This window comes from Pterocles gutturalis, unplaced genomic scaffold, assembly GCF_000699245.1.
Source record: "Pterocles gutturalis isolate BGI_N339 unplaced genomic scaffold, ASM69924v1 scaffold42760, whole genome shotgun sequence".
In the NCBI taxonomy this organism is placed as follows: domain Eukaryota; kingdom Metazoa; phylum Chordata; class Aves; order Pterocliformes; family Pteroclidae; genus Pterocles; species Pterocles gutturalis.
The window spans coordinates 20,844-38,226 of NW_010144852.1; the positions used below are offsets into that span (position 1 = coordinate 20,844).

General features: G+C 37.6%; 1 protein-coding gene across 1 annotated transcript in view; it reads right to left on the bottom strand.

Annotated features, from left to right (window-relative positions):
- The window catches only part of RASGRP1 (RAS guanyl releasing protein 1 (calcium and DAG-regulated)), a gene marked incomplete at its 3' end in the record, with an annotated part of 37,270 nt that extends 20,566 nt beyond the window's left edge, over window positions 1–16,704 (bottom strand). The window contains exon 1 of the mRNA XM_010085215.1: window positions 16,632–16,704. Coding sequence (XP_010083517.1) covers window positions 16,632–16,704 — 73 coding nt within the window. The remainder of the gene's footprint in view (window positions 1–16,631) is intronic.
- Window positions 16,705–17,383: the final 679 nt, after the last annotated feature.

Below are 17,383 nucleotides of genomic sequence, written 5' to 3' on the forward strand. Positions count from 1 at the left end.
GCCCAGCAATGCACCTAAATGCTTAGCTTTAGGCAGATGAGTATAAACTTTGAAACAAATTAATGAATTACAGAGCAAAAGAATTCAGTTACTGATCCATACCAGTCACTCCACGGTATGACTGAACTTATCAAACAGAATGGCGATATTCTTAAGTGTTTGTGAGGCTTTTTGTACAGCTGAAGTACATAACATGAAAGTACAAGCACAGGTTAGAATCTATACCTAGATGTGCATGAAATGAGGTATAATGTATGCAGCAGCCCAGAGATTAACCTACGTGTACTCCAGATGGTGGACCTAAATGTCCTAACACATTTCCTTGAACTATGTGTTACAAGAATTTAACTTAGAGAAGATTTTTAGACTACATTTATCTTCTGGGTCTTGTTGGGTTTTTTTCCATATTCAGAAAAGATCAAGGACATCAAATGTAGCAGAATGTTTACAAAAGTTTCCATTTCTGTAAGAAACACAGTAGTGAAAGTGTTTGTAAATATGAAGAGATGATGTTTTTCTACAGCCTGCCATGAAAGAACCTAAGTAGCTTGAATTGGAATTAGACACCCTTTCAAGCACAAAACAAAATTTGCCTTTCTGAATAATTTTAAATACCTTGTCTTCCATGAGGATAAATGGACTTATCGCTTAAAATGCCAATAACAGGAACAATATACAGAAGCAATGCAGAGTAAGGCAAAATGCAAGAGGTAGGTGAAACAGCAGATTTGCATCATATGAAATGGCATCTGTTGCTGGGGGGTGGGGGAACCCCCAAACATTTTCAAATTGCACAACACCAAAAATGAACTTTAAACTTAACCCACTTGCAAAACAATATAATCCATGTTACTCATTGAGCAACAGTTTCCATGCCTTTCCACAGCAAGGTACCAAAAGTGAAGAGAGAACCCCAGAGCCCAGGCCTCTCCTTTTGAATAGTACGTTGGATCTTGGGTAGAACTAAAAAAGCCTGATTTCCTCTATATCTGTCTCCTCTATTCTTCACTCCACAATAGTCCTATTCATGCCTAGTCTTTTCCTTCTCTTCCCCACAACAATGCCATAACTCCTCACTCATGCTTAAAGATATCAGCTACACAAAAGCAATACATGCTCTGCTTGAATCCAGGCTGACTGGCCAGACAGCAAACCAAATCAAACCAATCCCGGGCTCATACAACTGCCCCTACACCAATGTGGGCACCAATCTGGATGTCTCTCTTCTGCACAAGCAACTACTTGAGATTCCTACCGTTCCATCAAATTTAGCTTAAGATGGCAGACAGGGTGACTATTTCATGGAGAGTAGATGTAGTTTTAGTAGGTAGGTGACTCAGAATGGCATAGATCCGTAGTTTACAAATGAAGTTATTTTAGCTGACGGTTTGAAGCCTTGAAAGCAGAGGACATGCTGGGTATCATATACCTGTTGTAGGTAACTTCATTCTTCAAAAGCACAGTTTGGAGAAAATTCAATACAGTAAACAGTTTCAAAATATCTTACTATAGCAAGACTTTCAGGCAAGATAAGTAGAAAAATCCTGATCACTAAATTCTGGCAGAGCCTATGTAAACATGCAGCAACCCAATCAGCACTATCAAGCCCAGAACAAGAACCTTATGCATCCAGTGATCTTTAACACTGAACATGAGGCCATTTTCTGTATCTGCCTTCTGTAGTTACACTTTAACTGTAAGGAGCAATTCTATCTACAGCAACATGGGCGAGGGGAAATTATGCCTGTCCTACAGCCCCATAAATGAGAGCAGTATAGACCCCAAGTAACCAAAACTTTTTGAGCTGCCTTTTGACTTACACTAAAAGTTCTCAGTTTTACACCATGAATCGAAGTTCATGCATTCCTTGTTCATGTTCTCACATAATTTCATTAATTACCTAAAGAATCCTTCTGGGATATAAACTGCCTAGGTATTACAGCAGGTGCACCGAGGGCAAAACAGTGACGTACTCAGCTGCAGAAGTGGGAAATTTGCAGAGGAAGGCTGGGACATCAGGAATCAACACTTACTAAGGCCTTTAGTATTTGGCATTTTGTACTCTTCCAGTGTCTTCAGGAGGAGTAAAACTATTTTAAGCCTTGCACGCAGAGGCGTGTATCAATTTTCATCTGTTTTACAAAACCTGGTGTTCTGCCAGAGCCTCCTTGCAACAGCTCTTGTTTAATCAGAAAAGCAGTTCAATACATGCTCAATTTGGAAGCCAAATGGTTATGGGCACAAATACTATTAAGCATATACAGCTGTAATTAAATCACCAGTTTTTCAGAAGTGTTCAATATAGATCATCTCCAGATGACAAAGACAGTAAATAACTCTCTCTCCGAGCAGTTTCTCCTTGGTGTGTATTCCAAAATCCTCTGCCATGACATAACACAGGTATCACTTGGCACCAGCTTCCAGATTGAATTTCTGTCCTCTAGAAAGTCTCTTTTCCTTTTTAGATGCAGAGAAAGACAGTATGTTCTGCATACTATTAGTGATTAGGTCAACACAATTACGGTATTTTCTTGCATAATGAGAGTGCGTTTATGCTTCACAATATCCAGACCTAATTATCACACAAGAGAGACAGACTTCATCACGGTGACATGCAATTATCTCTCACACATTAAAGCAGTACTAAGTTTTGTGCTATCCATTCTCTCACGCAACTAAAAGGCTCAACTCCACGAAGAAAAACATTGTATTAGTGGTGGTTTAAAAACGAAAATAAACACTCTGCACCAAAAAAATCTTAAGGTTCCCAATACAGCTCAGCACTGAAGAGCAAGTCTGCATGGAACTGTAGCAACACATGATTTAACAAACATCTGCAGTATCAAATATTTAGTATCATCTTCCCATCCCATTTTAAAGGGAAGAACTTTTCAAGTGCATATGCCATGATACAACAAATGTTACTAAAAATAAAAATTTTGAGTCTGATTCCTCTTGCATTTGTATTTCACAAATTCATAATTCAAAAAAATCCATGAAGCTAAACTGGTAAAAATGGGCTTTAGGTGAGAGAGACACCGGCTCAGCTTCAGAACTGTCATTGGGTCTTTCGCATCTCTGACAACTGGGTCACTTCCTTTTGGAGATCTTACCTGCTAAACATAGCTGTGTGTAAGGAAGTAACAAAAGTGATGGCAAACTATCTTTGTGCAAATGGTGGAGCCAGTAAGAGCGCTCTCCTGACTGTGTTGTAAGAGTGTATCTGAGCCTCTGCAGCATTCTCTTGAACCTCCAGCAGTTTGTTTTAAAACTCTGACACTCATTTTCATTTCCGTTTGTATACCTGTTTCTAACCACACACCCTGCTGAGCAAAAACCACTAAGTGAATACTAAATAAAGTGGAATGGGTGTGTTTCAGTCTATCTGCCTTAAAGAAGGCTGCAAAATACTGCATAAGCCTTAGCTTCGTTTCACTGCAGCAAAATACAAATAACCCACTGGTTACATGCTTTTCCTCCTGTAAATGCCCTTATTGTACTAAGATGTTTTAATAAATTTTCTCTGAAACAAACAAGGAAGGAAAAGTTAAACATACTTTTCCAGTGTTTAACTAGGTAAGTGAAAGCACATGGCAGGGGGGTTGGAATTAGATGATCTTTAAGGTCTCTTCCAACCCAAAGCATTCTGTGATTTAGGGCTAAATATTTTGTTCTCTATGTAGTAACACAAAGCCACTAAAAGCTACAATGACAAAAGTTCCATTGCGTATGTGAGACTCAGAACACACCAGGGTAGGAACATCCTAATCTAGGCCCATCTGCCACCCTATTGCATGATCCAATTTGTGGCTCCCTGTTATCCACAATTTAGAACTAACTGAAGTATCACTTGTTCCTAGAATAGTTGAAAGAATCAAAGTACTCAAAAGCCAATAAGCAAGGCTTTAAGAGCAAACTGCCTGCTCTTCACCAGGGACCGATCACCACCAAGCCTGTGGTACATACACTTAACAGAAAGAGTATGTTCAACAAAGATCGCTGTACTGAGACCTTCCCACTCATGAGTACAATGACAAAGAAGAAAGCCAAGGACATCTTAACTGAACCAAATTTTGCAAGAAAGAAAAGTTAGCTTTTCTAGGTCTAAGAGGTCTTTATTTCATAAGCATTGTCTTTATTTCATAAGCAGGTTCCAACTCCATCACCTAGCACAGAATTTGAAAAGAATCAGAAGTGAATCACAGAGCACTGGCATCATGTGATCAGTGACTAAGCTACTAAGAGCATGAATAACTTCTTGTAAACTCCCTTAAGTCTTACAGTTGTCATCAAAAAGTATCACCAAAAATAGTGCAATGCAAGAAAGCACCAAGCAATTGCCAGGCAGCCTTATTAAATGTAAAGCTGAAAGTCATGGGTTGCTATACTGATGCGCTACATAGAATTCTTCAAGATTTCTGCAAAGTGTTGTTTGGTTTTTTTTGTTTTGTTTTTTTTGTTTTCTGCTAGCTTAAAGAAGATGCTGTGGGGATGGTGTTATAAATGCCTGCAAAGATTATTAAAGCAGCATATGATTTGAAACATGCGAGGTGCAGTGCTATGAGATAACCTTAGAATGGCCAGAAGCAACCAAATTGAATGAAGTATTTAATGAGTATTTCATGGATACTTCCTGGGACTTCCCATCACAAACAGCAAACACTCTGCTCCCCTTCAGCTTAAAACTTATGTGAAACATAGTAGTCTTACTACAGGCTTATTATTGTCAGGCTGGAATTTGATACCCTGTAACAGAGGCAGTCATTTAACTCTCTTCATTAAATTGATCACATTTGGTCAGAATCCAATTCATAAGAAGACACTATTCTCCTCATCAGTTATGACCCCAGCACTGAGGGTCAGCAAGCAGATTCAATTTAAACCAGGGTATTTACTTTTTGAGTTGGAAATAGCCTTTATTTTTTAATGACAGCTGATGAAAGAAATCAGGGCTAGGAGCTAATGTACTCTATCCCCCTGCTCCAACGCAGAATCAGCTTTCTTGAAGCCAGTATGCTTCAGAACCAGTTTAATTTGTTATTAAAAGTCTACAATGATGAAGACTTCACAGCCTCTGTAGATTACTTATTCCAGCATTTGAGCATCTCTGTCATTAGAGAGCTCTCCTTACTGTCTAATCAAAGACTTCAGGCAAACTGGGCAGCCTAACCCCATTATGCCTGGTCCCCAGCAGACCAAAAAAAAAAAAAAACAGGAGGCCAAAAAAAAAAAAAAAAAAAAAATTCTCTTCACTTGTCAATAGATTTTCTCTATTTAAGGATTACTTCCCTTGTCTCTTTTCTGAGATAGGAAAACACCCCTCAGAAGCTGGGTTTTCTCTGGTCCACTTGGATGTCCTTTTCTTAACACTTTGCACCTTGCACATTTACAAAGCAAACCTGAATCTAGTACTCCAGAGCAGGTCTTAGCATCAGAGTTAGAATATTTTTTTTAATATCCTGTACATAATACCTTTATATACAGATACATTTTATATATGTAAATGTACATATGTAAATGTATACATACAAAAAATAAAAATAAGCACACATATCCCTCTCTGCATGCATTTATCTCCTTAGACTGCAGTAGTACAATATCATTAAATCATTTTCAGTTTTAAAATCCACATTCACGTTGAGATCCTTTTCTACAGAAATGCTGTATATCAAGGGCTTTACTGTACTGTTTTTACAATTGATTAAGTGTAGAACTTTGTACTTGTCCTTAGTGAATTTTTTCTTTTTCAGATCATTATTGTAAGCACTTCATATCTTTCAGAAGTAACATAACTTAATTAAAGTGTCCTTACAAAGATGATGCACTAATTAGGTAAAAGAATGGTTCTTTTAATTTTAGCTGCAGCAGAAAGCAGGTGGAGTCTTGAGGTCTCCGGCTTACATTTAATTCTATACAGGACAGTGGTGTTCCCCCTCATCCAGCAAGAATGCTATAATCTTTAGCAGACAGCATCAAAATACTCAGGGAATTGTGTGCTAAAGCTTTTTTTTTTTTTTCAATTGGGTTATTGTCCATACATGCTTGTAGCTATTGAGCGAGTCACACACAAATTTATTTACACAAGTAATTGGTCTTAGGAGGGAAAACTCCATAATTTAAATGAGAACAAATCGGTACTTTCCAGAGATGAGAGAATCATACTACTTTGTGATCAATCCTACACCAACAGAACCCTAAACAAGCCAAGCAAACACAGATGTTGGAAGAAACCCTATAAACTTGATCTTTCTCCAAGTCTACTTCCCCCTTCAAACTCTCTACAGAAGGGGGAGGGAGGGACCACTGCTGTTCCTCCAAATACTCATTAACAATGCAGATACATCCAAGACACAAGTGAGTCTAATATGCATCCAAAAAGGATAATAAAACTGTTCTGTGTGAGGGAAGGGAACATTAGGGAAAAAAAACCTCAAGGGAAAGCTATTACCCTCTCTCAGAAACAGCTTTTGGAAAGCTACATCTTACAGAAAGAGCTCTGGGTGGGTAATTCTTTGAAACAAAAACATGAAGATAAAAGCTCTTGTCAAGGGGAAATGGGATGATTTTGAGAAATTAAAATGTACTTTGAGAGAAAGCAAATGAAACGTGGGTGGAAAGCATTCCATTAGCCTTGGAAATTCAGATCAGGTACACAGAACATGATAAAAAGTTAACACCCCCCACTGTTCTACAGCATGTTTAAAATATTGATTTTATTGAATTTATTTTGAATTTATTTTGAATTTTTATTGAACTTTTTAATCAAATAGTCTTTTTCTCCAAAGCCTACAAAACATGATTTGAGCATTCAAGATTTTTTCAAAGCTTTAAATCATGATATTGGAGCCATGTGCAGCTTTTGAGCTCCAGGCAACTCTTGAATAATTCAAGTCTAATGCCTGGCAACACAGCTGTGCTGGCAAAAGCACTGATGGACACGACAAATGAGACTCCCAGAGCAGAATCAGAAACTTCTGAGGCCAGTGCCACTATTTGACCACTGAACCCAGCTGCATGCTTAACACTTACTCATCCCACAACTGCAGTGTTTTATAATAAGCGTCTCTCTAACTGCCTGACTGATCCTGGGGCAGCCAGTCACCAGATCCAAGGAAGCACGAAGTCAGACCTATCCAAAAGTTCAAACTGTAACAGACTAGCAGACACCACGCTGCTTTCCTCTCAGGGACTTGAAGATGTTGCAGATCACTTAGATCCCAGTTCCTGGCCTTTATTTTCATTACTGATGCATGCTCCAGCTTTACTCCTGCTCTAATATTTCTGACTTACTGTTTCAGGTTTCTCTCTGTTACATACCTCAGCTTTCTAGTCTTTGTGCTAACTTATATTTATGGAATTTTACAGTGTTTACAGACTCTCTGGTAAACTAGTTTCTAATGCAGCAGTTGGGGAATGCCTTCTCACACTGTGAGTATGCTGGGGGTGGGCAAGAGGCTGGGAGGGGACACAGCCAGGCCAGCTGACCCCAGCTGACCAAAGGGATGCTCCATACTCCATACCATACCATGTTGTGCTCAGCAACAACAACTAAGTGGAAGTTTGCCAGGGCTGTCATTGCTCAGGGATTGCCTGGGCATCAGTCATCTGGTGATGAGCAATTAGTTTTTCACATCATGTGTTTTTCTTGGTTTTGTTTGGGTTTTTTGGTTGTCTTTATTTGGGTTTTTGGTGGGTTTTGGTTTGTTTTTCTTTAAACTTATTAAACTGTCTTTATCTCAACTCACAAGTTTTCTCACTTTTACCCTTCCAATTCTCTCCACCATCCCACTGAGGGGAGGGTAAGCAAGCAGCTGTACGGTGCTCAGACGATGCCCAGGGTTAAACCACAACCGTTCATCCTTAGACTGAAACATTTTAGACTCCAACACAAGAAAGACATGGACCTGTTGGAATGAGTCCAGAGGAGAGCCACGAAGATAGTCAGAGGGCTGGAGGGCACCTCCCATATGAGGACAGGCTGAGAGAGTTGGGGTTGTTCAGCCCGGAGGAAAGAAGGCTCCAGGGAGACCTTGTAGCAGCCTTCCAGTACCTAAAGGGGGCTACAGGAGAGATGGGGAGGCACTCTGTATCAGGGAATGTAGGGGTAGGATGAGGGGTAACGGTTTTAAGCTGAAAGAGGGTAGATTTAGATTAGATATTAAGAAGAAATTTTTTCCTGTGAGGATGGTGAGACACTGGAACAGGTTGCCCAGGGAAGCTGTGGATGCCCCATCCCTGGAGGTGTTCAAAGCCAGGCTGGATGAGGCTTTGACCAACCTGGTCTAGTGGAAGGCATCCCTGCCCATGGCAGAGGGATTGGAACTTGATGATCTTTAAGGTCCCTTTCAACCCAAACCATTCTATGATTCTCTGATCTCTTGTTCACAATGAACCGAAAGAAACAAAGTTTCAAAAAAACCCACAGCTTTGCTCCAAACCTAAAACACACCTAAACACCAGGTAGCACTATCAAATATCAGCATACAAAAGAAGCTCCCCAATTGCTGATTCGAGCTAGCTGCAGTATGCCAAATTTTCAGGGAAACATTCCCACATGTGTTCAAGTGTAAGCTTTATTGGCCCCACTGTATCAGTTGGTCTAGCACAGAGCAAGAGTCTTATGCCTCCTAGGTACTGTTGCAGGGAATTTCTTAATATTACTAATAAAGATATCTGATCATTCTCTATGTTATTCAACCTAAAGAAGTACTTTTTTATTTTATGTATACTTTTAAAGAGTAACACTACATACTGGAGATCAACATTAAACATAACTAGTTCTCCTGGAGGAAGGGAGAAGACAATCTCACCCATACACAAAGTGAATATCTTGAAAGTGAATCTTTTTCCAAAAAAATGTAAGGTTTAAAACAGAAAAGAAGCTCTTGACATCTCACACTCTTGTTCTCTGCCAGAGGAGTTCCATATTTCGAAAGAAAGATATTATGGCATATCTCTGAATTATCTATCATCACAATGTATGTGGCACAAGGCATCAACTTTTTCTAATCATGACCTCTATATACATTTGAGCATTAAAACTGCAGCGTCTGGGGATTCCTAAAGTCATCTCCAATGCAAGTGTAGTCTTAATAGCTCCCAACAGATATTCCCTTAACTTTGCCTTTTGCCAGCTGTTACACTTGCACCTTCTTACCTCAGTAATGGGCGAAAAAAGTGGTTTCATGTTTAGAAAGTTATCTTAACTTTTAATCTCCTGCCTGCCCTGCATAACAGAAAGATCTACTGAACTATATGAATCTAAGGGAAGCCCCTTCTTTTTCAGACTTTTACAGAGCAATGCAAACAATGTCTTCACACTTGGCGATGCATAGCAAAACACTGAAAGACTTCACACTAAAGCACACAAAGCCCAAACCAAGTAACATAGAAAGTAAAATGCATGGGGAAGCCTAAAGACTTATTTCTTGCCTCAACTTCATACATAGATTGAGAAGAAAGAATTAAATTCATACAACATTCTCAAGAGAATGAATTATTTTCTGTTGCTATCTAAGCTGTTTTGCATTGCTAAATAAAAGGGTTGTTTTTTTTTTCTGAAGTTATATTTAGAAGTATGGAGACAGAACTTTGTCATATCCCTGTGGTAAATATAAGTAAATGGGAGACTGCTTTATAAAGCAAGAAGTCCAAGTTTTCTTCGTTTTCTTTTAGTATAAGTAACAAACTTGACTTTGGAAAACTACATTGAAAAGAGTGAAGTTGAATTAGCTAATAGGACTTTAAAATATACATAAAGATATCTAAAGTTTCTTTTCTTTAGGAAATTTTTTTCCACAGACATCAGGTAAAAAAAGAAATCTATTTTAGCTTTGGTACAACCCCAATTAACTTTAATAGTTAGCTAAACAGCACTTAGTATTCTCCAGAGCAGTAACTACTTTTCTGTTCCCACAATGTCATGCGTTCTACAGAGCGGTAATGACTCCTCTGTTCCCACAATGTCATTAATTGATCATTAACATAGTTTCTGTTGCCAAGCAATACTAAAATTCTGCACTGTACTTGACCAAATCGCACCCAGATTACTTAACACACAATGCTCAACAACATTTTAATACAGAACAATGAACAAACTTTTAACTACTTTCGGGGGGGGGGGTGGACTGGAGACCTCAACATCCAGCCTAGGCTTCAGAGATCAGGGGTGGAACCCTGCAAGTTTGTGGACAATGAGACAGAAACAAATGCCTGTTCAGGCAAACCTAAAAGAAAAAAGCAAATGACCAAAGCTACCTTCTGTGGGTGTGCATATGCCTGGAAAGATGCAACTGCTTTTGGGTCAGAATCCTATGTTAGAATTTGGTATATGGTAAATTTGGTAACAGGATAAAGATAAATTCAGTACTTGAACTGTGGTTGTTTTACTAGTTATTGTATGTTTTAAATAGACTGGAAGAATGTACTTATGTTAAGAGTAGAGTGGGCTTTTCTAGATAACCAAAAGGGGAAAAACTGGATAAAATTTTCCATTTTTCTGTATTTTACAGAAGATGCCTATGGTTCTCCTAATAAGTGAAATCTAACTTGCCTTTTTCATCATTTGTAAGATGGATGCAATACCTACCTGGCTCTCAAGGAATTCCCAAGACGCGATATATTTTTGCATCATACTGATACAAAAGTGAGCTATAAAAATATTATCAACTCACAAAACTAGACAGTTCTGCTATAGCAGTTATTTTTCATTCTAGAAAATACTATTATTAATTTGTACAGTTTCAGGCATCTAGCACTTAAGAGGCAACCAGCATCAGCACCTTTCACAGATTTCTGATTTTTATCAAAACAATTCCATGGCATCTTTCATGCAGATCAGTCTGGAAGCAGTTTCCAGAATTTGTAAGGTTTGTTTACAAACATCTCAATCGCACGTGGAGGCAACAAGATAGTTTAGCACTGATCAAACACTGCAGAGCAATTTACATCACAACCTACTCATAGACCTAGCTGTCTGAGAGTATTATGACTATTAGAAGCTGCAAATTGCACTAATTTCATAATAAATTCTGTTAAGAACATTGCTAATATTTGAGGTCATAATTTTTAAGTTATTTGAGAAGTAGTAGCCATGGGTTTAAATCTTTCCCCCCCCTCCCCCCAGCACTGAGGACTGACATAGCAGTTTAAAAAACCAGCTCCACTGCAAACAGTTCATTGTGGATGAGCTTCCACATAGAATTATGCTACATGCTCTGGGAAATATTTTGGTTGCTTTCCTAAAGCCCTTCACTTATATCTCTCTTAAGAAAACAGACACAGAGACACTGCATGGTGACATGCATTTAAATATGATGTTTCATGATTTCTTTTTTCCATTAAGCACAGTCATATTGTCTAGTAGGAACTGAAGTGCCTGAACTGTAGGATAAGTCTTCAGTGTGCTACAGTAAACACGCTTCCAGTGCTCAAATGTAAGAGTCAAATGAGTAAGGTCTCGTACTCAAAGGTTAAGGACAGAAATACCTCCATAATATTAAAATTTTGTGATCTTAGGGATCTCTCAGCTCTTAAATGACCCCCAGATGTTTTTAGGAAAATGCAAGTGTTTGTATAAACTACGATTTTTAAAGCGCACTCTTGGAATTGTTTATTAGGTAGTTCTGAGTAACATTTCGGGACTTTACTGCAGACAAACCAGGGAGATAGCAAATTGACACTATGGGACAAAAAAATGTCTTTAGCAATTACAACAGAGTTTTCAAACACTTGTAAAAACAATTTAAACAAATGCTTTGTGTGGGCAAGAAAATGGCCCTCTGACCCTACATGGTCTATGAACTTGAATTCATGTTAAAATAGTTCACATCTTTAAAAGGTGTATTTGTTTAAAAAAATAAGCACACTTAACCCTTATTCAAGATATTAAAAAGGTACATTTATAAGATAAAGACAGGTGCTTACAGTCAAGGGAAAGAAACAGGGACCTCTTACCATACACAAACATATAGTGAAGATACAAATAGAAAAAAAATATCTGCTAGAACAGAAACTGACTTGCTAACACACAGTCAGAACATCAAGCTCACAGCAACATGAGGATAGCCTAGGGTGAAAAGTGTTATGAACAATTATTAGTTCATTTCTGTAGTTAGCAGATATACAGTTAACAAGATATCCAGTGAAGTGAGCACTGCTGATATATTTTTCCTCTCTGATCTGTAACACCTGGACTAAATATATGTTAACATGCATTTATGCAGTCTCACAAAGATTACTATAAGAAGAACTAGCAAAAAGTAGGGCTGTGCTACTAAGCATATGCTTCCTGTGTTCTACAGAACTGTCAGCATTAAATAGTCAATATAGCCACGGACCAGCAAACTAGACCCTACTCTGTTGGTTTCAACAACAAAGCAGATAGAATTGTCTTTACAACTAGCAACAAAGTAGGAGACAAAGCCATACTGACTTTGAGAGAACTGTCTGCCAGCTAAAAGTACATTCTTTTCCAGGCATTTTATATACTACATAATGGAAAATACAGATGCAGGGGGTTAAACTCCCTGTTCTACTTACAGTTCCACTCCAGCATCACAGTCACTAATGAAGATTTCCTCCAGAATAAATTCTCTCCCTCCTGAAGCCATCATACTCCAAACCAAGATCTATTGACGACTTCCTTGCTTCCCTGAACAGCATCAGGCAGCTTGTTGCCAGTTGAACATCTACCTTTAATTTTCTCATTGTGACCTTTCTGTTCAGAATTAACCTGTCTGATGGAGAGGTTTCACTGAATCTAACCTTTCTACAGCTTCTGTATTTTCTAGTCTTTTCAATCATTTTTCCCTACCTGCTGCTCTTCCTCTCTAATGCACTCTCCTCCCTTCTTTGATTTTTCTTTTCCTCCACTATCCTATTACAACTTCTTTTTCTTTCCACACAATCACTTTTTCATCTTTAAAAGTGATTGCCAGCTCCATTGAAAAGCCATACTTCCCCTTCTTTTCTAAGGCAATCACATGTGATGCATTTACCTGTGATTTATAGCTCTTCTTGTCAATCCAGGTCATAGCAGTAACAGCATCCTGTACCTACTTACAACGTTGAGAGATCTTCCAAGTCATGTAGAACATATTTTGAATCACTGTCCTACATAACCAAATCTCTTCTCTTTAAACTGATGAGAGTGGTTTCAAGCCCCTACAAATCTTCTCCTAATCTCAGGACCAATATTCCTTTCTAAAATGCCTCCTGCCTTCAATCTCTCATCATGCTGTTGTTCATGAACTCTTGACCTAGATTACATCCTGGCTTTTCTGATGCCCTTACTTTTGGCAATTTATTTGCAGGATGATTCATCTTACACGGCCTGATGCAACCATTCATGGGACTTGAAGAAGCCTCTACTTTCAGGATTCCTTCTCATCATGCTATTGAATAAGCACTAGTGTAATGCTGATCTCTCAGATGTAGTGATCATCTACATGACTTCACACTGCCTCAAATGACCCTCACTGTTTCTGCCTCTAAAGCACATGCCTATCATTCATCAGTTCAAGCTAAAAAAGACCAAACTTGAACAGTGAAAGAGCACACACTAATCATCCCAAAGTAGATGTTTAAGTTAATTAAACTGAATAAGCTTTTGGTCTTTTCTAAAAAAAAAAAAAAAAAATCAAAAAAAAAAATCAAAAAAACCCCAAAACAAACAAACAAGAAGCCAAAACAAAAGGCCTCCTAACCCTTTACTTATTAGAATTAGCAGGTACAGCACCACCATTGTAATTCCCACTATTCTGTCTGCATTCTAGTATAATCTTCAACTGTTGTAGACCCACAGCCAATATTACTAATTCCAAGATCCAATTTTTGTTCCTCACCTCCTTAGCATAGGTTTTGGATTAACTTGGCTCTGTGGACAAAATTTGTCTTTCTACAAAACATCCTGGAATCCATTTACAACACTGTGGCAAAGCTTAGCCTTCCCACTCTTAACTTCAATTAGCATATCCCCCTTTCTCATTTTTTCCCCTTATCCATACTGTAAGATAAATAACTTTGTGTTCTTCACCACTGTGTGTATTAAATTTTAATACATCCTTGGTTAGACCTTCTTGTGATATTCTCTGTGTATATGGCAAAAGGCTGCCAACTTCCCCTCACATATCATTGTTGACAGCAGCCTCTCTTATACATTATTTGCTTTTTCCAAACTGGGGTAATTAAGTCCAGAAACATAAATTCAGCTGCATACTTTATATAGGAATTGTATTTGTAATTGTACATGTAATTTTAGCAAGTACAGTGTAACATTAACATGATGCAGTACATATTCTGAAATCTGACACATCATCATCTCTACTTACTGCCTGCTGTTCTTCTTAACCCTAGACAGCAAACGAAGCAAGGGCTTTTTACAGAAAGTAAACTTGAAATACACAAATAAAATCTGTGCTTATGTCTTGGGAGTTTCTGTGTTTTTAATATTGAAATAGAACTTGCTGAGATCACAATAATGAAATTCTAGAATAATATACAAAATATTACAGGTCAGCATATCTGAGACTGAAGATATAACCTCAGTCTGAATAGAACTATTAGAGTACAGGGTAATAGCTTTACATTAGTACTATGCATTGAAGAAACTTTCTCAATAACTCAGTTTACTTGTAATCATTTAGCAACTACACTCTTTTTTCCACCACATTTCTCCCTACCCTCACCCCTCCTCAGACTCCCAGATTAATTTTTTTTCCATCTCTTCCTTTATTGGCACAATGACGTGAATTTGCACAGTGCTTTTGTTGGCAGCTACAGGAACCTTCTTTAAGGAACTCGTTATGTAGGGTATCTACAGTTGTAACAGTTGCACTTTACAATTTAAATACCCTACTGGGAAATTCCAATATAGCTTAAGAACATGCATAATGTCATAGATGATTACAAATACAGATACTACTATGAATTGCCCAATGAAGAGTCTAAACTTCTGCAGCACACATCATAAACTCGCTAAGGACTGCTAGAATTAAGATTATGTTTGCAGATGCACTACAATTCACTTTGCTAGACCCATGTACCGCTTGTAAAGGTTCAAGAAAACCCTGTTTAGTGGACAATGGTAAATTTTGTAACTGAAGTAAGAAACCCTTTAGAAAGATTCACATGCCTATACAGCTGAACTGGACAGGTACACCTGCTTTTGTTTGTCACCTTAGTCCTTATAATATATGGATGCCCAGAAATCTGAGAACACATAAGCACATATGCACTGATGTTTAAAAAGTATATATGCACATATTTTAAAAGTATTAAAATAATTAAGCCAACAATAATGTTCCATTCAGGGTTTCACCTACACTACCTGAAATCAATCACCATGATAATTTTACTAGATTTTTAAAGTGTTACATTTATAATGCCTTTTTTTAAGAAAAATAATATTGGTCAAGCAGTCACAATATTAAGACTGTATGAAGGTCTTACATGCACTTTAGATGTCTCATCTCATTCCTAGTGAACCAAAACTTATAAAATTATGAACTGACATTTGTTTAGGAATTAGGGCTTTACAGCAGTTCAGTGGACATATTCTTTACAGTAATTAAATGTCAGAGAAAAGAATCCAAATAAACAAAATATTACCAATAATTTATATGTTCCATCAACTTTTCTCAGACGTGCATTTCTCTGCAAATACTGATTAGAAGTCTTTAAAGTTGGGGGGGGAAAACATTTCCAATGAATGTGAAAGATTAGTCATTGTTTATACAGTATTTATGTACTGTGTCACTAGATTAGCACTATGTGTTACTATTTAACTATATAGATTAATTATTTCAGGGCTTAGTGGGTGTTCAAAGCACACTTATTTTCTAAGGACTACTCTGCAACTAAGACTTTGCCACATATGCTTTGGGAATAGCTCATAGCACTGAAGACACAGCATTAAGAAACAAATGCACTACTTACAGGCAAATTATTCGTCATCATTTTGACTTCCTTCAGTACTATCATTTTAATAACACAAAAAATAAACACATTTACTAATGAAAAAGTTGAAAAAGGAAACTAGGGATACAGGGCTCACGCAACAGTTATGCTTGTTCATATATTACAATTCTTGTTGTAAAAAGACAAATGGATATCTGATAGGATTAAAAAGGTATACAGTTGAGACTTTTGTTTGTACTCTTTCTCTTTTGTAGAGAAGCAACTTTAAATCTGTACTGATAATGGAAGAAGCAATCCAATATTATTTCACCTAGTTTAAAAATAGCCCTTTTCATTTCAAAATGTTTAATATGAACACATAGTTTACACACATTATGAGAATAATACTGCAATATGCAAAATATAATGATTACTTACTCAAGTTTACCAAACTGGTACTTGAACGAACAAGAAAAAACACACACTGAAGTATAGATGACTACTGTTTGCCCTATTCTCTCAAGAAAAAATACTTATCTCTTAGCATATACTGCACACATATGCATAAAGAGATCCACAAACCTATAAAAATATGTGGTCACCCACAGTATAGAAAATTTGCAGTTACGCCTTTCTACTCCACTAATAAATCAATGTAACTCACTAGTAAGTGACGTAAACATAGCCAGGACAGAAACAAATTAATATGTTTCTAAGAACCTCCAAACACTCACCAAAAGACTGAATGCAGGTTTCAAGAAGATCTTCCAAAGTGGCCCCTTTGGCTAAGTGCCCCAACGGCACCATCGTGACCTGGGTAAGGTTTGAAAGGCTGGGACAATGACTGATCTGCTTCAGCTCAAGTCCTGATTCAGGGGCAGTGCTGCATGCTTGGGCAGGTTGCCTAAAAGAAAGCACAATGGTGAAGAAAATACAAGAAGATAGAGTGGTAAATTTTACACTGCATGGGAAAGGAGGAGAGATTTAGAGGACAATTAAGTCTCTCTAGCTAGGGTGCTCAAAGGCGTAACCCTCCCACTTAATAAGTCCACCAAAGAGACTGCTCAATAAGTTACTTTTTTTTTTTTTCTGCTAAATGTAGATTGCAGAGGACCCAGTTGTAGAGCTCCTTGAATGGACTGCCAAGATTACCAACATTCTTGTTTCTTTGTTGGGGAGTTATGCTTACATTATAATTTCAGCACAAGCATAAACATCCCTCAAACTATGCAACAGGAATATTTTTGTGCAGTAATCTATTACCACATATTTGTGTGCCCACCAAAAGGAAAGGAGAAAAAAATTATAACTATAATCAAATATTACACACATCAGAAAACACCAGACTAGCTTTATTAATTTCATTTGGAAAATCACTATTAAGTAGCCAAAATTTCAGTGCAACTTTACAGTGGAGTATTTCACAATTTGCATCTGTTCTATACTATTACTTCCTACCAAGTTGTTTTAAAATTGCATATATGAC